Genomic DNA, 23,347 nt, shown 5'->3' with positions numbered 1-23,347 from the left:
GTAATGTCTCTGCTTTTAAATATGCTATCTAGGTTGGCCATAACCTTCCTTCCAAGGAGTAAGCGTCTTTTAATTTCATGGCTGCAATGACTATCAGCAGTGATTTTGGAGCCCAAAAAAGTAAAGTCTGACACTGTTTCCACTGTTTCCCCATCTATTTCCCATGAAGGGATGGGACCAGATGCCATGATCTTAGTTTTCTGAACGTTGAGCTTTAAGCCAACTTTTTCACTCTCCTCTTTCACCTTCATCAAGAGGCTCTTTAGTTCTTCTTCACTTTCTGCCGTAAGGGTGGTGTCATCTGCATATCTGAGGTTATTGATATTTCTCCCGGCAATCTTGATTCCAGCTTGTGTTTCTTCCAGCCCAGCGTTTCTCGTGATGTACTCTGCATATAAGTTAAATAAGCAGGGTGACAATATACAGCCTTGACGGACTCCTTTTACTATTTGGAACCAGTCTGTTGTTCCATGACCAGTTCTAACTGTTGCTTCCTGACCTGCATGCAGGTTTCTCAAGAGACAGGTCAGATGGTCTGGTATTCCCATCTCTTTCAGAATTTTCCACAGTTTATTGTGATCCACACAGTCAAAGGCTTTGGCATAGTCAATAAAGCAGAAATAGATGTTTTTCTGGAACTCTCTTGCTTTTTCGATGATCCAGCGGATATTGGCAATTTGATCTCTGGTTCCTCTGCCTTTTCTAAAACCAGCTTGAACATCTGGAAGTTCATGGTTCACGTATTGCTGAAGCCTGGCTTGGAGAATTTTGAGCATTACTTTACTAGCATGTGAGATGAGTGCAATTGTGCGGTAGTTTGAGCATTCTTTGGCATTGTCTTTCTTTGGGATTGGAATGAAGACTGACCTCTTCCAGTCCTGTGGCCACTGCTGAGTTTTCCAAATTTGCTGGCATATCAAGTGCAGCACTTTCACAGTATCACCTTTGAGGATTTGAAATAGCTCAACTGGAATTCCATCACCTCCACTAGCTTTGTTCGTAGTGATACTTTCTAAGGCCCACTTGACTTCACATTCCAGGATGTCTGGCTCTAGGTGAGTGATCACACCATCGTGATTATCTGGGTCGTGAAGATCTTTTTTGTACAGTTCTTCTGTGTATTCTTGCCACCTCTTCTTAATATCTTCTGCTTCTGTTAGGTCCATACCATTTCTGTCCTTTATCGAGCCCATCTTTGCATGAAATGTTCCTTTGGTATCTCTAATTTTCTTGAAGAGATCTCTAGTCTTTCCCAGTCTGTTGTTTTCCTCTATTTGTTTGCACTGATCGCTGAGGAAGGCTTTCTTATCTCTCCTTGCTATTCTTTGGAACTCTGCATTCAGATGGGAATATCTTTCCTTTTCTCCAACCACCCATATCCTACAGCAAATATGCTCCAAAAATGTTGAATTCTATAAAGTCCATAAATAGTACATAATTAGCTATTAAAATGTCATGTAATTTTTAAAGCAATGTAATGTAATCAACCACCAGGTGATTTTTACAAACTATATTGGATTATCAGTGCTGCTGTTCACCTCCATTAACATAGATAATCAAGAATTGGATATATTTCCTCTTTTAATTTTCATTTTATATTGGAGTATAGTTGATTAACAATGTGTTAGCTACAGGTGTATAGCAAAGTGATTCAGTTACATCCATCCAATTATCTGTTCTTTTTCAAATTTTTTGTCCATTTAGGTTACTACAGAACATTGAGCTGAGTTCCCTGTGCTAAACAGTAGGTCCTTGTCAGTTATCTATTTTAAATATATCAGTATATGTATGTCAATCCCAAACTCAGTCTATCCCTCCCCCCACCCCCACACTTTCCCCCTGGTAGCCATAAGTTGCTTCTCTAAGTCTGTGAGTGCTTCTATTTTGTAAATAAGTTCATTTGTATCATTTTTCTACATTCCACATGTAAGCAATATCGTAAGATATTTGACTTTCTCTGACTTACTTCCCTTAGTATAATAATCTCCAGGTATATCCATGTTGCTGCAAATGGCATTATATCATTCTTTTTAATGGATGAATAAGATTCCATTGTGTATATATATACCACACCTTCTTTATCCAGTCCTCTGTTAATGTTAAGTTGTTTCCATGTCTTGGCTATTGTACACAGCGCTGTGATGAACATTGGGGTGTATGTGTCCTTTCCAGCAATGGTTTTTTCCAGGTATATGCTCAGGAGCGGGATTGCTAGATCATGTGGTAGCTCTATTTTTAGTTTTTTTAAGGAACCTCCATGCTGTTCTCCATAGTAGTTGTACCAGTTTATATTCCCAACAACAGTTTAGGAGGGTTCCCTTTTCTCCACACCCTCTCTAGCATTTATTGTTTGTAGACTTTTTGATGATGGTCATTTTGACTGGTGTGAGGTAGTATCTCATTGTAGTTTAAGAGTTGGCTATATTTTCCTTTATGACAATCAGAAGAATTCTCTGGCCAACCATAATGATTTCGGGAAAAAGCCTTTTAAAATCAAATACTTATAGTCAATCTCTGGATCTACCCCCAAAGTGTTCTGCGACAAAATGACAGACACCGGGGCCTTACCTAGGCAGCCTAGTACAGTGTCTAAGAATATGAATTCTGGAGTCTGATTGCCAGGGATGCATTCAGACAATTGCCACTTATTTTACAAGATAACATTTGTAAAGTTCTACAATCACAGCTCTCCCAACATTAGCAAATTGTTCTGTAAATAAGTCATTGTTCTTTTTCCAAAGTCACTTGAGATGGTCATCAAAAAACGGACAAAGGATGTGAGTGCATTCCATAACCAAAATGAGTGTTGAACTCACCTGAGATATCCATTATCACTTTTTTCTTAAATATTTTAAATTCTTAGTATAAATATTAATATTTAATAATTTTAATAATACAGTTAATAAAATAAAACCGTGTAATTATGTTAATAAAATAAGTCAGGCAGTAGGGTCCTCAGTCGGATACCAAGTTCTCCATAAGTCCTCCCTCAATTTCCCTCTCTGGCATTGACCTCTTATTTCTCTGATTCCAGCACATCATGAGTACTCACACATATGTATCAGTTCATTACATGGTATTACTTTTTCTTGAACCATTTTCAGCTTTTAGTTTTATTGTCAGCAGATCATACATACAAAAGTGACTTCAGAAACCCCCAAGCATATTATTGATCAAAATAGGGACTCATGAGACTGCATGCGACGTCTATAGGTTTATATTCTAAGTATCTTTTTTTTAATTAATTTTTATTGGAGTATAGTTGCTTTACAGTGTTATATTAGCTTGTACTGTACAGCAAAGTGAATCAGCCATATGTATACATATATTCCCACTCTTGGGGAACTTTCCCATTTAGGTTACTACAGAGCATTGAGTAGAGTTCCCTGTGCTATACAGTACATACTATGTGGTATTTAAATCACCAGAGCATATCTCAGGCTTAAAGTTTGGCTGTGATTCTTGATTGCTGTCACAAAGTGCCAGGCCTTTAACCCCACCTGCTCACCCCCATCTCTGACCCTGACGAAGCTGGAAGGTGAAGAACCTAGGGCAGCATTTGGAGTGACTTTGCCAGGCTCTGCCCTGCTGATCACCACCTGTAGTCAGGATGCTCATTCCAAAAGGAGCCCCCTTTCCCCTCATGCCAAGTGGGCCATGCAGATTAAATGTTCCAATTCCACAACCCAAGTGTAGACTACAACACTCAACGGAGCTCACAATTTAGACAAAATCAGCTACTATCCTTTTATTCCCCAATCTCTGAAAGTTGGACTTTTGCTATATATTCTTACCAATTGTTAGGAATCACACAAACCATTCCAGGAAATGTATATATCTTGGGATTTTAACTAACAAAGTGTAATGACTTGAATTTGAATTTTTAAAAATAATTTTCAAAGTGCTCTTCACACTAAGAAGCAGGATATGCAGGTTTTATCCCTTTGCACTTATGTAATGGAGGGAAAGAGGTGATATGATAAGTCCATGGTAACACAGACAGTTAGAAAGTTGGGACAAGAATCTAGTACTCTCAGGACTTCTCTGGTGGTCCAGTGGTTAAGATTTTGTGCTTTCAGTGCAGGGGGCACTGGTTCATTTCCTTGTCGGAGAGCTAAGAGCCCACATGCCATGCAGAATGGCCAAAAAGTGATAATAAAAAACAAAAGAATTTAGAACTCTTAATTCAGTGCATTTCAAAACCTAGAAATAAGGATTTACTCAGAGGAAAGACAAGAGAGGGTAAGAAACTGGTCTGCTAAATTCAACCAAAAGGCAGTCAGGACACTGAGTCGGTGAGAAGACAGTGGTGAGGTGGGAGGGGAGATGTCTGTCTGAGGTTGAGGTTGAGAGGTGGAGGGGTTCTTTATTCCAACCAGGCCCAGGATAGCCATTCAGAGGAACCTGTGCCCCCTATGTACCAGGCCCTGTTCTAGGCACAGAGGAGCGGCAGGGAGTCAGGAAGAGAGACCCCACAAGGGCCACAGGATGAAGGAGATAGAGACACTCTGAGGCTGGTGTAAAACCTCCTCGTTTGTGGAGTTAGACTGGGTGGGGAAGCCAGGGGACCAGTCACAGTGTTTTGTCCAATACCACAGAGAAATGCATTGGTAATTATAATAGCTGACAACAATAATGCTTTAAGCACGTGCCGGTCTCTGCAAATCTGCAGTTACCATGTATTATTCCTATTTGGTACAGGAGGGACCAAGGCTGAGAGGTTCATAGGTTTGTTCCAGGTCACACAGCTGACTGGAGAGGCCAGGAATTCAGATGCTGGTCTCTTATGACTCCAAGCCTTATTCTAAACCCTTAGATATTTATACCAATAGGTTGACAGGTAGATAGCCAGATAGCTAGATAGATACAGATACTGCTTCCCAACAAGAAGGGTAGTGAGCTTCCTAGGAAGTTGTACACAGGTTGTTGAAAGGTGACCTGGGCACTGGCAGGGTTCAATTTGGTTCATTTGTTCTGAGATGAATATAGTTTTCTGTTCTGGCTTACGCTTAAGAAACTGCCTTTCTTTTTCACTGTCTAAGTTCAATCAGTTCCTGCCCTGCTGTTAAGAACATAGTGGTAAACAAACAGGGTTGTGTTCTCGACCTCAGAGTTTTAATTTTAAATGAGACAGGAAAAGTTTAAATAATATAATAAGTGATAAAAGTAGCATCCAACAGAAAGTAACTGGGCAACATGTACTTCCTGGTGGCAAGAGCCAAGGCTTAGAAAATAAATTGTCAACAAGATGGGGGAAAAATTGAAAAGGCGTTTCCGTTGGAGAAAGCTTCAGCGGCAGCGTAGGGTTTCTGCAGGGAGAGAGCATGCAGCTCAGGTATGGTGAGTTTTCTGCTCGACGGTGGTCTCCCTCCACTTCTTGGATTTCTTCAACTACAAATGGTCTCCTTGCTTGTTTGTTTTATTTGGCTTCCAGTGTCTCAGAGTTGTTTTTGCAACATTTATTGGAAATTCAAAGTTAACTGGGCCTCTTCTTTTTCCTTGCTATATCTGGCAAGCTTATGCGGGTAAGTCATCTGCTTATTGAGGTAATTCATTCCTAGTGCAAAATTCCAGGGTCTTGCTAAGCGTGATCAATTCTTTGAAGAGTGATGTCACCAAGGGTGGAAGCACAAGCTTTGCTGTTTAAAGTTCTGTTGGTTTGTTGAAGTCCCTGACCCCTTAACCGAGGATAGTATGTGTGTGTCCAAGGAACTGGAGCTGATGGCTCTCACAGCTGAAAAGGTTTAAGGATCCAGCTCTTTCAGAATCTGGCGGACCTCTGAACTGTGACATCAGTGACTTAAGTGTCGATTTATTTCCCACAGTTTTCCCCCAGGCTGATGCATTCATTCATTTTTATCACCTGGCAGGGGTAAATCTTGGGTTTTTAGTTTAATAAATGAAACAAAACTGATAACACACCTTTATGGGGAAAAGAGGCTATTAGAACGTTAAGATAAGGCACGTGGGTCACGTGAGCGGAAGGGGTGGTCCCAGCTCCCGGAAGCTCGATTCTCAGCAGAGGCTCCGGCCGCCCAGGTGAAGGTTAGCCCACGAGGTTGCGGCAGTCGTTCCTGAGGGGAGAGTGACGCCAACTGTGAGTTCCTATTCTGTTTTTCCGTCCCTTAGATTGTTTTTATTTATTTTTGGCTTCCCTGGGTCTCTGTTGCTGAGGGCACTTTCTGTAGTTGTGGCGAGCGGGCCTCTCGTTGCAGTGGCTTCTCTGGTTGTGGGGCTCGGACCCTCGTGCCCCGGCTCAGTAGTTACTCCAAGGCATGTGGAATATTCCCGAAGCAGGAATGGAACCTGTGTTGCTTGCATTGGCTGGCTGACTCTTAACCACTGGACCGCTAGGGAGGGCCTCTTATTACTTGTTTATTAAAATCGAGAGGTGATTTAATTTCTCCCGTTCCCACGCAGCTTTAATAAAGTGAGTCTGGTGCTTCGAGTTTGGTTCGTTTCGTCTGAGGTGACTATAGTTTTCTCTTCCGGCTTACGCTTAAGAAACTACCTCTCTTTTTTCATTGTCTGAGTTTTCCCAGTTCCTACCCTGCTGTTAAGCACACGGTGACAAACAGAGCCATGTGCTCAACCTCGGCATGTTTCGACTTTAAACGAGACAGGAGAAGTTTAAATAATATAAGTGATAAAAGTAGCATCCAACAGAAGGTACCTGGGGAACAGAGACTTCCTGGTGGCAAAGAGCCGGAACTTAGAAAATAAACTGTCAACAAGATGGGGGAGGGGAGGTTGGGGATGGAAAAGGCTTTTCTTTCGGAGAAAGCTTTGGCGGACGCTCGGAGGTATTTGAGGGACATGGTGCTTGTGATAGAGGGGTGCTCCCTGGGGATGTGGGTGGAGAGATGACGGAGGAACCAAGTCAGAGGGGGCTTTGTTTTAAAGGAAGCTTGAACTTGAAGGTGCTGGAATTACTTAAGCGTTTTGGACAGGGGCTGAGCTCTGCAGATGCGCTTTTGCTTAGATGTTTCAAAGAAGGGCAATATTGGAGGCCAGGATATTGAGAGGCTGCTGCCTTGGTCCTAGCTCAGAGACAATGCAGACAAGAGTGAGGACACAGAATGCCAAGATTTGGGGGTGGAAATGAAATGTGCTCATGTTCAGTTTGCAGACGGACAGTTCACTATCAATTGTTTTAAAGGTTTCTCGTTCTGAACCGCATTTACATTCACACCTGTTGCCTTAAAAAGAGGGATACTGGCGGGAGAGACCAGGGTCAGTCTTTAAAAGGGAATGGTTTTCGAAAAGTTTGTGCTCTGGAACTTGGTTTGTCGTCGGTGAAAGCAGGAATACCTGCACAGGTGGAGACCCTTGGGCTGACATGAAGTCTAATCAGGTTTTCCATCTTCCCTCATGCCATCAAAGACTGTTTTCAGTTTTCTGTTCTCACTTCCACATATCTACTTTTTTCCTTAACAAATTAGCACCTAAGGTTTATTAATTCCACCAACAGATGGTCCTGACACATACAGGCCTCCCTGTGAAAACGTTTGGATTTTTAATCAGGATGTTCTCTGCCCACACAGAGTTCCTCCCCAGGCTGCATCAACAGCATCAAGCCTTGAGGCATTTCAATAAGGCCCAGGTTGCTGAGCTGCTGGCAAATTGCCCTTCCCCCTCCAGTCTCCCCAGCGCATCCCAAATACTGAAGAGATGGGGCTAAAATCCGTATTGGAAAGGCAGTCACGCAGAACCACTGTTTGTTCTGAGCCTGTGACTGTAAAGGCTCTTGGGAGGAAGGTAGCTGTCCACCCTCCTGGCAATTGACGGAAAGAGATGAGTGCCCACAGCTAATCCACTTGCTGATGAGGGTGTTTACTGTGAAGTGCTCACACTGTGATTTGCCATGACATGGTAGTGAAAACAGAACACACCACTCAAAAGCCAAGTCCTTTCTGTGGCAACTCACACATTACACCATAGCCACAGCATCAGCAGAGAGAGACCCAGGCAGCATCAGCCAGGTGGCCAGACACACACAGGTCTCCTGGTTATTTCCGATCAGGTTCATATTATACATCTGTCTCTTTTCCATGCTTTTATTTTAGGCCTTGATGATCTCTGCCAAATATTATTTAGTTCCAGCTATCTGCAAGGATCTGTGCCAGGGTGGCAAGAAGGTTTAAGAGGATCCAGTAAACACTTATCCCTTCTAAAAGTCAGGGACTGTCCCAGACACTGCAGATAAAAAATGCATTTCATATGAGTCCCATCATCCTGGATGGTACATCCTACAGCAGGGGTTTGCATCCTCTGGGATCTAATGCCTAATGAGCTGAGGTGGTGCTGATGAAATAATCATAGAAATAAAGTGCACAATAAATGTTATGCACTTGAATCATCCTAAAACCATCCCTCCCCATCCCCAGCCCCCATCTGTGGAAAAATTGTTCTTCCACAAAACCAGTCTCTGGTGCCAAAAAGCTTAGGGACCACTGTCAGTCACTCTAAAAGAGGAGCTGAGACCCTCTCTCCAAACAGAGGACTAGCCACACTCGGGGTGGCTCTCTTCTCATCTAGCCTCTTAGGCAGAGACAGTTTTCACAGTCCTAGGTTTCCAGCACACACACACACCCCTCCTTGAAAGAGATCAGACATCAAGAAATCAGTTGAAAAGGGGGTAGTTTTGGTCCCCCCACACCCCGCCCCAGCCTTTTCTACTCCCTCAGCTGTTGGTTTTCATTTCAGGTGTATGTGTTCATTTTTACCACTCTGGGTGCCAGTATCCCCTGCATTGGGAACTCGGAGTCTCAGCCACTGTACCACCAGGGATGTTCTTCATTTCTTCATTGTTATTTTGTTATTTGGGGGGGGGGGGATGTCAAATACTGATATTCATCAGAATCACCCAGGGCGATTGTTCTCAAACTGGGACTGAGAAACCAACATTGGCATCACCTGAGAACTTAGGAAAAACACAGATTCTCAGATGCCGCCCACAACTGCTCAATCACAAACTCTGATTCACTTTAATAATCCCTCTAGGTGATTCTGATGTGCTCGTTTGAGAGTGCCTAACATAAGAATCGGAGAAGGCAATGGCAACACACTCCAGTACTCTTGCCTGGAAAATCCCATGGACGGAGGAGCCTGCCTGGTAGACTGCAGTACATGGGGTCACAAAGAGTCGGACATGACTGAGCGAATTCACTTTCATTTTTCACTTTCCTGCATTGGAGAAGGAAATGGCAACCCACTCCAGTGTTCTTGTCTGGAGAATCCCAGGGACGGGGGAGCCTGGTGGGCTGCCGTCTATAGGGTCACACAGAGTTGGACACGACTGAAGTGACTTAGCAGCAGCAGCAGCATGAGAATAGTACAGGTTCCTGAACACCATTCACAGAGATTCTAGATCAATCAGAATGATCAAATACTTTGCCCATCTTTGCAGCTTCTCCAAAGTTAATGCCGTCCTGGTCCCATCCAGGCTTTAGCTTGTTTCCTGACCATCCCCTCTGCCTTATTTGGGTCACCTGGGCTTGTGGTCAACCCCTCAGTTCAGTTCAGTCAGTCGTGTCTGACTCTTTGTGACCATGGACTGCAGCACACCAGGGTTCCCAGTGGTTGGATCTCCTTGCTGTCCAAGGGACTCTCAAGAGGCTTCTCCATCACCACAGTTCAAAAGCATCAATTCTTCGGTGCTCAGTTTTCTTTATGGTCCAACTCGCACATCCATACATGACTACTGGAAAAACCATAGCTTTGACTAGACTGACCTTTATTGGCAAAGTAATGTCTTTGCTTTTTAGTATGCTGTCTAGGTTGGTCATAGCTTTTCTTCCAAGAAACAGGCATCTTTTAATTTCATGACTGCAGTCACCATCTGCAGTGATTTGGAGCCCAAAATAATTAAGTCTGTCACTGTTTCCATTGTTTCCCCATCTATTTGCCATGAAGTGATGGGACCAGAGGCCATGATCTTAGTTTTCTGAATGTTGAGTTTCAAGCCAGCTTTTTCACTCTCCTCTTTCACCTTCATCAAGAGGCTCTTTAGTTCTTCTTCGCTTTCTGCCATAAGTGTGGTGTCATCTGCATATCTGAAGTTATTGATATTTCTCCTGACAGTCTTGATTCCACCTTGTGCTTCATCCAACCTGGCATTTCACATGATGTACTCTGCATATAAGTTAAATAAGCAGGGTGACAATATACAGCCTTGACTTAACTCCTTTCCCGATTTGGAACCAGTCTGTTGTTTCATGTCCAGTTGTAACTGTTGCTTCCTGACCTGCATACAGGTTTCTCAAGAGGCAGGTCAGGTGGTCTGGTACGCCCATCTCTTTCAGAATTTTCCAGTTTATCGTGATCCACACAGTCAAAGGCTTTGGCATAGTCAATAAAACAGAAGTGGATGTTTTTCTGCAACTCTTGCTTTTTCGATGATCAAATGGATGTTGGCAGTTTGATCTCTGGTACCTCTCTGCCTTTTCTAAATCCAGCTTGAACATCTGGAAGTTCATGGTTCACATACTGTTGAAGCCTGGCTTGGAGAATTTTGAGCATTACTTTGCTAGTGTATGAGATGAGTGCAATTGTGTGGTAGTTTGAACATTCTTTGGCATTGCCTTTCTTTGGGATTAGAATGAAAACTGACCTTTTCCAGTCAGTCCTGTGGCCACTGCTGAGTTTTTCAAATTTGCTGGCATGTTGAGTGCAGCACTTTCACAGCATCATCTTTTAGGATTTGAAGTAGCTCAATGGGAATTCCATCACCTCCACTAGCTTTGTTCGTAGTGATGCTTCCTAAGGCCCAGTTGACTTCACATTCCAGGATGTCTGGCTCTGAGTGAGTGATCACACCATCATCTTTATCTGGGTCAGGAAGATCTTTTTTGTACAGTTCTTCTGTGTATTCTTGCCACCTCTTCTTCGTATCTTCTGCTTCTGTTAAGTCCATACCGTTTCTGTCCTTTATTATGCCCATATTTGCATGGAATGTTCCCTTGGTATCTCTGATTTTCTTGAAGAGATCTCTAGTCTTTCCCATTCTATTGTTTTCCTCTCTTTCTTTGCACTGATCACTGAGGAAGGCTTTCTTATCTCTCCTTGATATTCTTTGGAACTCTGCATTCAAATGGGTGTATCTTTCCTTTTCTCCTTTGCCTTTAGTTTCTCTTTCTTTCCCAGCTATTTGTAAGGCCTCTTTGGACAACCATTTTGCTTTTTTGCATTTCTTTTTCTTGGAGATGGTCTTGATCACTGCCTCCTGTACATTGTCATGGACCTCTGTCCATAGTTCTTCAGGCACTCTGTCTTTCAGATCTGCCATTTCCTAACATGCTCTCTGAGCCTCAGTGATTGCATCTGTAAAACAGAAGCAATAATACTGACCACGTGGGCTTCTCAGGGTTAGAGAGATGTGTGCATAGCATCTGGTGTAGCTCCTGACACCTGGCTGCCATAACAAAGCACACAGTCTAGGGGGCTTATAAACAACAGAAATTTATTTATCACAGTTTTGGAGACTGGAAGTCCCAGATCATTGTGTCAGCATGCTGGGGTTCTGGTGAGAGTCTTCTTCCTGGCTGCAGAATGCCAACTTCTCATATCATCACATGGGAGAGAAATTCTTTGGGGTCTCTTTGTAGAGCACTAATCCCATTCCTGAGCATTTCAGCTGCATCTTCCCCCAAAGCCCCACCCCCAAATGCAGTTGCAGTGGGCTGTAGAGTTTTAACATATGAATGGGAAGTGGGGCACATTTGTTCCCTAACACTTGAAAGTAGGCAGTAACTGACAGCTGCCAGATCCCTATGCCTGTTTTCCTGGACCCAGTTTCCTGCTAGATGCAGTGGATGTTTATCAGGAAAACAGCCCCTGGAAGGATTTGGTAGTCAGCCTTCCCCATTCTTAGATCGAGCTGACTGGTTAAATCAAGTATGAGAAGTATGTAGAGTGGGCCCTGGCAGAGGCCGTTCTGAGCACTGTGACCTTTCTCAGTCCTAAGCTTCCTGCTCCAGGGCCCTGTACAGTCAGCACTGTTGGGTCTCTTCAATTTCCAGCTGCCCTCCTACCCCTGCTCTGCCCAGGATCTAGTTACAAACAATACAGGAAGATGTCAAGCTTCCCTGGTGTCTCAGTGGTAAAGAATCTGCCTGCAGTGCAGGAGACCCGGGAAGATCCCCTGGAGAAGAAAGTGGCAACCCACTCCAGTATTCTTGCCTGGAAAATCCCATGGACAGAGGAGCCTGGCAGGCTACAGTCCATGGGATCGCAAGGAGTCTGACACAACTGAGTGACTAAACCACCAGCAGCACATGAGGGTGTCAGAGGAGGGATTCCTGTCTAGGTTGGGATGTTTGATGAGGATTGTGTAGGACCCATTCCAAACCTCTGACGCTGGGGTTGATCCAGCCCTTCCTGACCAGATGCCCAGCAAGTTGCTCTGAAGTCTTGGCGAGCAGACATCCCTTCAGAAAAGTCATTCTTGATAGAGTGATCCTCTTCCAACACAGTTCCACCCAGTGCCTTTCTCAGTGTATTCCTGAAATATCAAGCTGCCTTTGAGAATATAATCTTCAAATAAAATCTTGTCCCCTCATTGGGTATAGAGTGATTCTTTAGCTCCTTATGGTTTGAAATTAATTTGTCTGCAGTGATGCTAACTTGTTTGTACCTCTCTCCCTCCCTCCTCTCTCCCCTCTCTCTGTCTCCCTCCACTACACACACCCACACCCACACCCCCACACCCCCACATTACTTGAAAAAAAGTATTCCTGAACTCAGAATAAAAGCACCATGGCTCCCACTTGCAGTAGGAAAGACAGTCTTGAATCCAACTTCAATGTTCATTCCAGAATGGTACAAAATGCTTTCTTCCTGAGATTTTAGTTGATTGTTACTATTGGTGGCTGACTACCAGAGTAAACATAACTGACGTTAGCCTTAATAACGGTCTCTCTTGCACAAAAATGTGTGAGGTGAGTAATGCAGATCAGGCGACTGGAGTATGAGGAGGTGCTGCCCGTGCAGAGATCAGACCTGGCAGGATGGACGAATCAGTCGCCCAGTGTGTGTTAGGAGATTGTGATGAGGCATCCGCACTTGTCAGGGATTTGTCTGGTTGCATCATCTTCCAGCTAAATTGAGTGTCCTGTAAACTCCAAACTGCTCTTAGCCAGGCAGGAAGCAGCCTTTCACATTGTCATCACTGAGGCTCGTGAGCATGAGCTGTTTTTGAGAATGTTCCAGGGACAGTCAAAACACGGAGTCTTCCAAGGTCTCAAATCCAGCCTCTTCCACATAACTTATGACTTCAATTTCTGTTTCACTGGAACCAGTTTTCTGCAAAACAAATCATCCTTCCTTAAATGTTTTCTAGAGAACTTTTCCATTCTTTGAATTTCTTTACAGTTGGTTTCAAGTCATTTTGCTCATAAAAATAGTAAATGTTCACTGAAGAAAATACAGAAAATGAAGTAGGAAGAAGACCAAAAAACACCCATAAACTTACCTCCCAAGCACAGTCCACTGTCTCTTCAGCCCTTTTCTCTAGTTGTTGACTTATCTTGACAGTTACATGAAGAGCTTTATAAGTTGATTGCTTTTTGTGCAACATCATATCATATTTTAAGTTACTTACAGCCAGTCCTTTGTATCCATGGGTTTCACTGTTTTATATAAGGGACTCTAGCACCTGCGGACATTGGTACCCACAGAATCTCCTGGAACCATTCCCCCTGCAGATGCTGAAGCATGATTGTATGTTTTTTGGCTGTATCATTTTGAATAGCTTCATCTTACACTATCCACAGTTTATTATAGTCTTCCCCTAAATTTGGGTATTGTGTCCTATTTTGGCTATTATAAATAATGCTAATATTAATTATAAAATTTGTGACCAAAAATAAATCTCCTGTAAGAGATCGTATTCCTCCACCTCCTTTACTCATTCAGTATATTTTTTCATATTTTTAATTGAAGTATATTTGATTTACAATGTAGTGCTAATTTCTGCTTCACAGCAAAGTGACTTAGTTATACAAATATGTATGTTGTTTTATATATTGTTTCCCATTATGCTTATCATAGGATATTGAATATAGTTCCCTGTGCTGTATGTTAGGGTCTTGTTTATCCATTCTAAATGTAACCATTTGTATCTACCAACACCAGTCTCCCAGCCCATCCATCTCCCTCATCTCCTCCCTCTCCCTAAAGTCTCTTCTCTATGTATATGAGACTGTTTCTGTCTTGTAGATAGGTTTATATGTGCCATATTCTAGATTCCTTGTGTAAGTAATATCATATGAGATTTCTCTGTTTTTTACTTCACTCAGTATGTTAATCTCTGGTTTCATCCATGTTGCTGCAAATGGCATTATTTCGTTCTTTTTTATGGCTGGCTAGTACTCCATTGTATGTATGTCCCGCATCTTCCTTATCTATTCGTCTGTCGATGGGCATTTAGGTTGCTCCCATGTCCTGGCTGTTGTGAATCGTGCTGCTGTGAACATAGGGCGGCATGCATCGCTTTGGATTAAGAGTTTTGGTCTGGATATATGCTGCCCAGGAGTGAGATTGCTAGATCATGTGGTAATTCTATGTTTAGTTTTCTAAGGAACCTCCATACTTCTTTGGACAGTGTCTGTACCAACCTACAAGTCCCACCAACAATGGAGAAGTCATTCAGCATGTTTTTAATACCTACTCGGCACTGGCAAAGGAGCCTGGTGGGCTGTGATCCATAGGGTCCCAAAGAGTCGAACACAACTGAAACGACTTAGCACGGCTCTGCCCTGGACGCCTGTGAGGCACTGAATATGCAGATGGGCCAAGCAGCCAGGCTCCGCCTTACGCACTTTGAGTGGTTTGTGATCTACTCAGTCTCTCATTCCCAGTGTGGAAATGAAGAATGGCTGGGAACCAGTCTGTAACAAATGGAAGGCTTAGAATGAGAGGTTTTTTTGTTTGTTTGTTTGTCTTTAAGTGAGCCTTTTTTATTGTTCAGCCAGCTCATCCCCCTCCTTTCTCTCTCCCTCTCCTTCCTTGAGTCTCTTGAGCGTAAAAAAATAATTTCTGACTCAGGCCTGGACAAGCAAAAATGTGTGTAATGGCCTCTCTGGGATGGTAGCCACCCTCTGACTCCCAGGACTCCGGGTGCCAGCATCAAGTTCAGAGGAGCCAGCGGTGATGAAAAGCAGAGGGTTTCCTTTCCCATCAGCGGAAGGCTTCCTGGTGGGTTGTCAGTAGGTCTAAAGGGCCCCGTCATCGTCAGTGTAGTGGAGACCCCAAAGGGGATCAGACAGGCTATGCTTTGGGAGGTCAAGGCTGGGACGCTGCTGCCTGGGGCCCAGCCATGGTCAGCTCTGTACTGAGTCACTCGCTCTCCCAGGTGGAGGGCATGGGAGGTAGAACTGACAGCTGAAGGTGACACTTCACTTTCCCAATTCTCCCTGCTCCTCCCCCCAACCCGGCCCCTTCCTCTCCCCGCACCCCTACGCACAGATCTGTTTCTCACCTGACCCACTGCAATATGGAGGAGGGAATGGCCACCCACTCCAGTATTCTTGCCTGGAAAAGGGAGCCCGGTGGGCTGCAGTCCATGGGGTCACAAAGAGTCGGATATGACTTAGTGACGCGCGTGTACACACACATACACACACACACTCTCTCTCTCTCTCTCCACCACCCCCCTCCCCAAATGTGAGAGGAGAGCGTGTTGTCCAGAGGAGCAGCCCGGCAGTCACGGGCTCTGGCGTGAATCCTTTGCTTATCATGAATCCTTTGCTTATTCTGAAACCAGCCTGTCTACCTGGAGTTCTTCTTTTTGCATACATGACTTGATTTTAATTAACAACAAACTGCAAACTTACACAGTAAACTGTTAAGCCTGTTTCTTTTATCAGCCTCAGAATATGCAAGGAAATTTTGGGTGTCCTGAAGGGAAATGAGATACCAGCATTAATATGTGCCATTAAGAGCCCAGGACAAACAACTTGAGTCTGCTGCTTAAACCACAGGTGCTTTCCAGGCATGAGTGTGCCAGAGTCAGAAGGGATCCACAGCATGAATTCACATGAAGCAAAACAACTTTCCCGGGGGGCCACACTCACCTTCCAGAAAACTGTGGGTTAACGAGAGCAAGCCAGAGGGTCCCCTGGTAAAGGAGACCACAGGGGTGGAGCTGAGCGCAGGCATGGGTCTTGGGCCAGCCTTGACCCTCTACTTCGCTGGGCCAGTAACTATCATTGGCTCAATCACCCCAGCAAACTGCTAACTCTGAAGGTCACTGCTTCCTGCAGTGATCCATTTTGGTGAGTGTCTGATCGACTCATCTTCCCCAACAACTAGTCACCAGTTGACTTTTCCAACCATGAATCACTTTATCAAAGAGAAAACTAAATTTGTTAAGAAAACTCCTTGTTGAGGGTCTGCAGTCTGCAGCCCATGGACTGAGTCTGGCTCATTGCCTGCTTTTGTAAATAAAGGTTTATTGCCCAGAGCTATTTGTATATTGTCTGTGGTTGCTTTCACCGTATGATGACTACATGATAAACATTTGGCCCTTAAACGTATACTATCTGGCTCTTTATTAGAAAGTCCCCTGGCCCCTAATGTAAATATCCATTCAGTTTAAGGACAGATTTGACAAGCAACTGAGTATCAATACACTGAACAGCCCAAGACCTTGGTGACAGAAATTAAAGAAAATCTAAATAAATAAGGTGAGATGTTGCCTTTACAGATTGAAAGACTCATTACTGGTAAGATGTTCCTTCTCTCCAAAATCACCTGATCAGGATCCCAGCGCCTTTTTTGTTAAAATTGATAAACTGTCTCTGAAGTTTGTGCTAAGTCACTTCATTCGTGTCCGACTCTGTGTGACCCCATGGATTGTAGCCTGCCAGGCTCCTTTGTCCATTGGATTCTCCGGGCAAGAATACTGGAGTGTGTTGCCATACCATATGAAAATAAAAAGGACTTGGAATAACCAAAACAACTTTGAACAGTCATGTTTGGAGGTTTTAAACTACCTGGTCTCCATGTTTACAATAAAGTTTCAGTTTCAAGACAGTGTTGTAATGGCATACAGACAGACAGTAATCGAGAAATAGACACACATATGCATGGACAGCTTATTTTCAGCAAAGACACCAAGGCAATTCACTAGAGAAAGGATTACTTCTCCCACTTGATGCTAGAACAATTGAACACATGTTGATGAGTGAGTGAGTGGTTACACCTAAGTGCTCTGAGTGCATAATGGCACCTACAAAACCATATTTGGGGAAATCATTTGTTTGCTCTATGGTTCTTGGTATTTAGAAACTAGGAAAAATTCCTCTGAAAAACTTAGGAGTACTCAGGGGCAAAAACATGAATTCTTAAAACCTCAGAGTTAAACAGGTCATTGGACGCATCTATGCCTGTTACTGTACAGAAAAGGAAGTCAAATCTCATGGGGTTGAAGGAATTGCCCAAGGTCACTTAAAAGATGGCTGATAGAAAATAAAAATTCAGGTTTTCTGACTGGTGAGGACCCTCATAATTGAGTAGGACCTTTGCAATATTCAGAGACTGTAATGAACATGTGTTAAAACACTCAGCCAAAGAGCAGAGTGACTAAAGCAATATGAAGACGTCTGGCCTCCTGGGTAAAAGCCCTTTCTTGTAACATGGAAAACAAGTGACCCAGTGACAGGACCCATTGGTCCCGGGGCAGATATGATATTAGAGAACCTTCAATATTACCTCATTGTTGATGGTTACAAAGAAATCGTTAATATTACTTTTTGGCACTGGAACAGGTGGAAACAACTTGGTCCATAAGTGGCATCTGAAAACAGAGTAAAGGAGGGTGATAGATGAGCAAAAACAGCATTTCTTGTGCTTTACTAGCTACTCTAAACATTGACCTGGTTAATCCCTAAACCTGCCAATTTGTAAATTCAAAATCTTCATTGACAAAGACTTGCAAGTACCTACTTAGTAATAGTAGTTGAAGATCAGGGGTACTGCAAGGCTTTGATGTGACTTCTGATCCAAGAAAGACAGAATGGCAACTGCTTCATGTTGGTGTTATCAGACCTGATTTCTGACAATGATGGACATCAAATGTGTGGGGTTCCAGGTCACCTATGTTGCTGATGTGCCCTTCCTCCTAGGTGTTGGCTCGCGGTCTACTTTTTTTTCTTTTCTGAACTGCCACCACCACCCCCCACCCGGGTATAGATGCCATCTTATATAACATTTATAATATTGAAGCTGTGTAAGATAAGTCATTTTCTTTTTTAAGGTTTTTTTTTTTTTTTTTTTTTAATGTGGACCATTTTTTAAGTCTTTAACTTGTTACAGTATTGCTGCTTCTTAAAAAAAAAAAAAAAACTGTTTCAGTTTTCTGACTATGAGGCATGTGGGATCTTAGCTCACTCATCAGGAATCAGACCCAACCCCCTGCACGGGAAGGCAAAGTCTTAACCACTGGACCTCCAGGGAAGTCCCCTAAAAGTCATTTTCTAAACCATGAAAAAGCTAAGATAGAACACATTCTGCAGCCTCCTAAGTGGCACTTGACCTTCCTGGACACCAGAAGGGTTGAGGAGTTCCTACGGGGGCTTTGGCAGGCTCTAGGATTGGTGGCCGAATCTGCATGATACTGTAGAATCTGGGAACGATCAGCTACTCTGGGGCAGATAACAGAAGGGCCAGGCTAGGAGTCGATACCTCATAATTGGGGATCATAACACAGGAGGCACTGTGGTGACTTCAGCATCCAGTGGGCTGCCTTCCTCTCCCTGAGATGTAACAGACATGCCCTGGGGGCTCAACAGAAGCAACCAAGGACTGAGAAGACAGTCAAGGAAGCAAAAGAACACAAATGTAAAACCTGCACGGAAAGTGGCAGACTGTCGGCAAATTCAAGAAGGGGACACCCAGTGACTGAGGCTGTATTGAGCTCTGTTTACTTTCTATAAATCACCTGATTTTTCCCAGTTTTTTATTTAGTCCACACTCATTTTGAAAAGGGTAGAAGGCAGCGGCAACCCACTCGAGTACTCTTGCCTGGAAAATCCCATGGGAGGAGCCTGGTAGGCTGCAGTCCATGGGGTCACTAAGAGTCGGACACGACTGAGCAGCTTCACTTTTCCCTTTCATGCATTGGAGAGGGAAATGGCAACCCACTCCAGTGTTCTTGCCTGGAGAATCCCAGGGATGGGGGAGCCTGGTGGGCTGACGTCTGTGGAGTCACACAGAGTTGGACACAACTGAAGTGACTTAGCAGCATCTTGGAAAGGCTGTCCAGGAAGACACAAAAATACTGCAGATTCCACCTATTAACAAGAGCCCTCCATCCAGTGAATGCCTGGCAAGAATGTAATTCAATATTCAGATCCCAGTGAAAGCACCCAAAATAAAAAAAAATACCTACATTCTGCAGATGAGTGAGAAAATTAACAAGATGAAACAGATGGTCACCATAACTGCAATAAAGAACCACTCTGTCCAGGGCTTCAGATCATCCTTCCCTAATGAAAAAAGAAAGAAAAATCATAACTAGAATTAGCAATAGGTAATAGAAATGACTACAGTAGGGCATCACGAGGCTTGGGTCTGAGTTGCAGGTGCTGAGTGATGCTTAACTTTCCCGAGTCTTAGATTCCTTATCTGTAAAATGGGGTGCAGGGCGACATCCATCTCACAGAGCTGATATGAGAGTGAAATGAAACAATGGCAATGAGGCCATTTTTAATCTTAAAACATTATTTAATCACTGAACAGATATTTATGGAATATATTCTAGATAATATTCCACCTGGATCTTGGAGTTCAGAGCTTTGGGTGAGTAGTAAGGATTTTAGATGGAAAAGCTATAAAAATGTAAGCCTACTCGGTAACCTACTTGCGTTGCAATCAAAATATCTTACAAAGTTGGACTTTTAGAGGAAGTACAGTATGGAGTAATACTTGTAGGTAATAACAAAGGTATCAAACTCGGTTGAAAGTACTTTACAATCTTGTTGTTCAGTTGCCAAGTTGTGTCCGACTCTCTGTGACCCCATGGACTGAGCGCACCAGGCTTCCCTGTCCTCCACTGTCTCCCAGAGTTTGCTCATGTTTATGTCCATTGAGCCAGTGATGTTATCTAACCATCTTATCCTCTGCCACCCCCTAGTCCTCAGTCTTTCCCAACATTTATAGTCTTAGAATTTACCATCTTAATTGTCCTCAAAGCAGATCTTAGAATCATGTCCATTCCACAGATAGGGACGTAGATGCTAACTGCCCTGATTCAGTACAGAAAGTAAATGCCATCCAACTCAAGTTAAATTTCCTTCTAATCTACATTCAGGGGGTAGATCCTTCTATGGGCTTTAATGATAGCTCTGGGGTGTGTGTGATTTTTTTTTTGTTTTTTTTTTTATAAGGTACTGGAAATGCACTCAAGAAAAACCAAATGGTGTTTAGGGAATAATCTGCTTACTAAACTTCCTTATTCATTTTTAGAGAAGATGAAAGTATTGAGTTATCCCTCGAATATACTGTCCTTTCTGTTTGTTTATTCCTTTATTCACCCATCTAGTCAATATTTATTGAGTTCCTATTGTGTATTGGGGAGAAGGAAATGGCAACCCACTCCTGTGTTCTTGCCTAGAGAATCCTGTGGACAGAGGAGCCTGGTGGGCTGCTGTCGATAGGGTCGCACAGAGTCGGACACAACTGAAGCGACTTAGCATGCATGCATGCGTTGGAGAAGGAAATAGGAGCCCACTCCAGTGTTCTTGCCTGGAGAATCCCAGGGACGGAGGAGCCGGGTGGGCTGCCATCTATGGGGTCGCACAGAGTCGGACACGATTGAAGTGACTTAGCAGCAGCAGCATTGTGTATTGGACTCTATACACCTTGCCGGGAGACAGAGTTAAAAAAAACCCATTTGAGACTTCTTGCAGTTGAGGGAAGAACGCTAAGTAAATAAAGACACAGATAATTAAGTGACAGCAGCTCTAAATACAGGGATGAGACAGGCACACCTCACCAGGAGGTCCTAATCCTCAGTTGGCCATTAACAGTTGGCTTTTATAAAATGAGGAGTAAATGTAAGTGCAATTTTCAAGTCCTTGTAAATATGTTAAGACTTGGGGAAAAACCCAAAATACATAAAACTCAAATCTTTCAAGGTGTCAGGATGAAGAGATGTCTTAAGGATTTAATGGTCATGATTCCACTGTTGCCTTGATCTCTTGCACTTTTTTTTTTTATTTTTGCTTCCTGAGAACTCTTACTTGGGGTTGATCCTCTACCTCCCAACAGCTTTAATCTCTCCTCCATCTTTCCCCTTCTGCTTTCAAATATTCATAGAACCCTTTATCTTGAATAAGCCATTACTTTGCTCTGCCATCTCTCTCAGTGATCATCAAATACCATCTTGCTTTATTTCCTAGACTCATTTGTTGAATAAGAAATTCAGGCAGCTTCATTTTCCCATCTCAGAAACCACTTTTTAAAATCCCAGCTGACTTCCTCCTGGTTGAAGCCAAAGGATGATTGGTTTCTTTTTGCAACTTTATCTTCCCTGACCTTCCTCTGAATTTCAGACTTGATGGTTATGCCCACCTGGAAACCAAGCCACTGAATCCTCTACCCAAATCTTCCTCTGCTTCAATATAATTTCCTTCCCTCCTTCTTAATTTCATCTGGCCCTCTCAGCTCAACCTTGATCTCTTGGTATTTTTCCACTGTGATCTATTCTTTGAACTTTGAAAAGTTTGTTGAGCACAACTTCATCTTTTAATTCTATGGCATCCTCTCCTACTCTTTATTCCTGCCCATCTCTTAGTCTGGATCTGAGATTGCCCATAGGTGGAACCCACTGGGATGTGCCTCAAAGCTGACAAGATTCAAAACTAAACTCACACCCTTCTTCGCGTCAAAGCAACTTCCCTCATGACCTCTTGATTTTGGTCTTCTCTCTTCCAAGTTCCCAAACTGGAATCCTTGGAAGTTACTTTGATTGTCCTCATTCACTATAGACCCCCGCCTCCTTTCCTCACTGGTCAGTTTACATCAGTGCATCACAACCAACCATACTTGTGAGAGAGGCTTGCTTTTTTTTTTTTTTTTTTAATGTTTTTTTTTTTTTTTAATAAATTTATTTATTTTAGTTGGGGGCTAATTACTTTACAATATTGTAATAGTTTTTGCCATACATTGACATGAATCAGCCATGGGTTTACATGTGCTTGCTTTTGTCTGTGCCTTTGCCTAGTCTTGTGAAGGTGGCCATTCCGGGCCTCGGCTTCCTCATCTGTAAAAACAAGGGAGTTGAAATAGGACCCTTAAGAACGCTCTCAATCCAGCACATTTTCTAGTACCCTGACTCAGTCCAGGGCACCATCATTTTGTGTATCCTGATCTCTCACATAATTAATTTCAGTATATTTTCATTGGTGAAAGTAGTAAAAAAGAACAAAAAAGAAAAGTCAGCAATAACCGGCTGTCACCAATAGGTTATTTTCTATACATATTTTACATTCACTCTTTAGGTACCAGACACTCTGCAAAGGGCTTCCTGTGTAATCTCAGTTGAATTCTCAAAGCAGCGCTTCAGGGTGGGCACTGCTGTCCACATCTGATGGATGGAGGAGCTGCAGTGGAGTCGGGGAGCCGGGGGAGAAGCCAGGACATGCCGAGCAGCTGTGCTCTTAACCACAGAGCAGGGACCCCGCCCCCCAGACCCAAAATACACTGCGTGGGCAGGCGCTTCACAGAACACATCCTAAACATCTCTCCATGTGCAACGCTGTCCTTAGGCTTTGCAAGAGTACTGGAGTGGGTCGCCAGTGCCTTCTCCGCCCTAGGCTTTAATCAGGTCCGAATCACTTTAAGTGATTCACTCTGACCATGGCATGTAAAAAGACGTTTCACGTGTTTACAGCTGTTTTACAAACAGGCAGTAGCAACAGTTTGTAAAATGATGAAAAACAGAGGCTCAGAAAGACAAACTTTTTGTTTTCCCAAATACACAGACACTCAGTGGTTTTAGGATTAGGATTCAGTTCTCTGGGTTGTCACTGAGTGTCCTGTTAATCCTAGTTTTTACTGCACATGGCTAATATAAAGAGCAACTGGGATGAACTAGAATACCACCAAATCAAATAGTGTCTCACTTTATTTCCCACTCTGATTTCATGAATAAGGGACCCTGCCTGCCTCACTGCCCCATTTCTGAAGCTCACCGTTCCACACGGTGAGCCGTTATACAAGTCCCCTAACAAGCACATTCACACATTCCACACTCGTCCACATGGGATATAAATTTAGCAAGGGTTATGTCAGGAGCAAACTTCTTCCTGTTTTCAGTGGGTTAGACAGGTGAAACTTGAGTCCT

At 43.3% G+C, this 23,347-nt stretch overlaps 2 protein-coding genes across 2 annotated transcripts in view; one reads left to right on the top strand and one right to left on the bottom strand.

The window, feature by feature from the left end:
- The first annotated feature begins 6,010 nt into the window (after positions 1-6,010).
- The window catches only part of TRNT1 (tRNA nucleotidyl transferase 1), an 89,235-nt gene continuing 71,898 nt past the window's right edge, over positions 6,011-23,347 (top strand). The window contains exon 1 of the mRNA XM_081528207.1: positions 6,011-6,097. The gene's annotated coding sequence lies outside the window, so the exon portion shown is untranslated. The remainder of the gene's footprint in view (positions 6,098-23,347) is intronic.
- The window catches only part of IL5RA (interleukin 5 receptor subunit alpha), a 40,908-nt gene continuing 29,005 nt past the window's right edge, over positions 11,445-23,347 (bottom strand). The window contains exons 10-12 of the mRNA XM_081528704.1: positions 19,391-19,487; positions 17,713-17,797; positions 11,445-13,302 (exon numbers count right to left, since the gene is read on the bottom strand). Of these exons, the coding sequence (XP_081384830.1) occupies positions 13,216-13,302; positions 17,713-17,797; positions 19,391-19,487 (269 nt within the window). The 3' untranslated portion in view covers positions 11,445-13,215. The remainder of the gene's footprint in view (positions 13,303-17,712; positions 17,798-19,390; positions 19,488-23,347) is intronic.

This window comes from Giraffa tippelskirchi, chromosome 9, assembly GCF_054371585.1.
Source record: "Giraffa tippelskirchi isolate mGirTip1 chromosome 9, T2T-mGirTip1v1.2.pri, whole genome shotgun sequence".
Classification (NCBI taxonomy): Eukaryota; Metazoa; Chordata; class Mammalia; order Artiodactyla; family Giraffidae; genus Giraffa; species Giraffa tippelskirchi.
The sequence above is the reverse complement of the archived record's forward strand: the minus strand, read 5'-3'. Positions and strand labels throughout refer to the sequence as shown.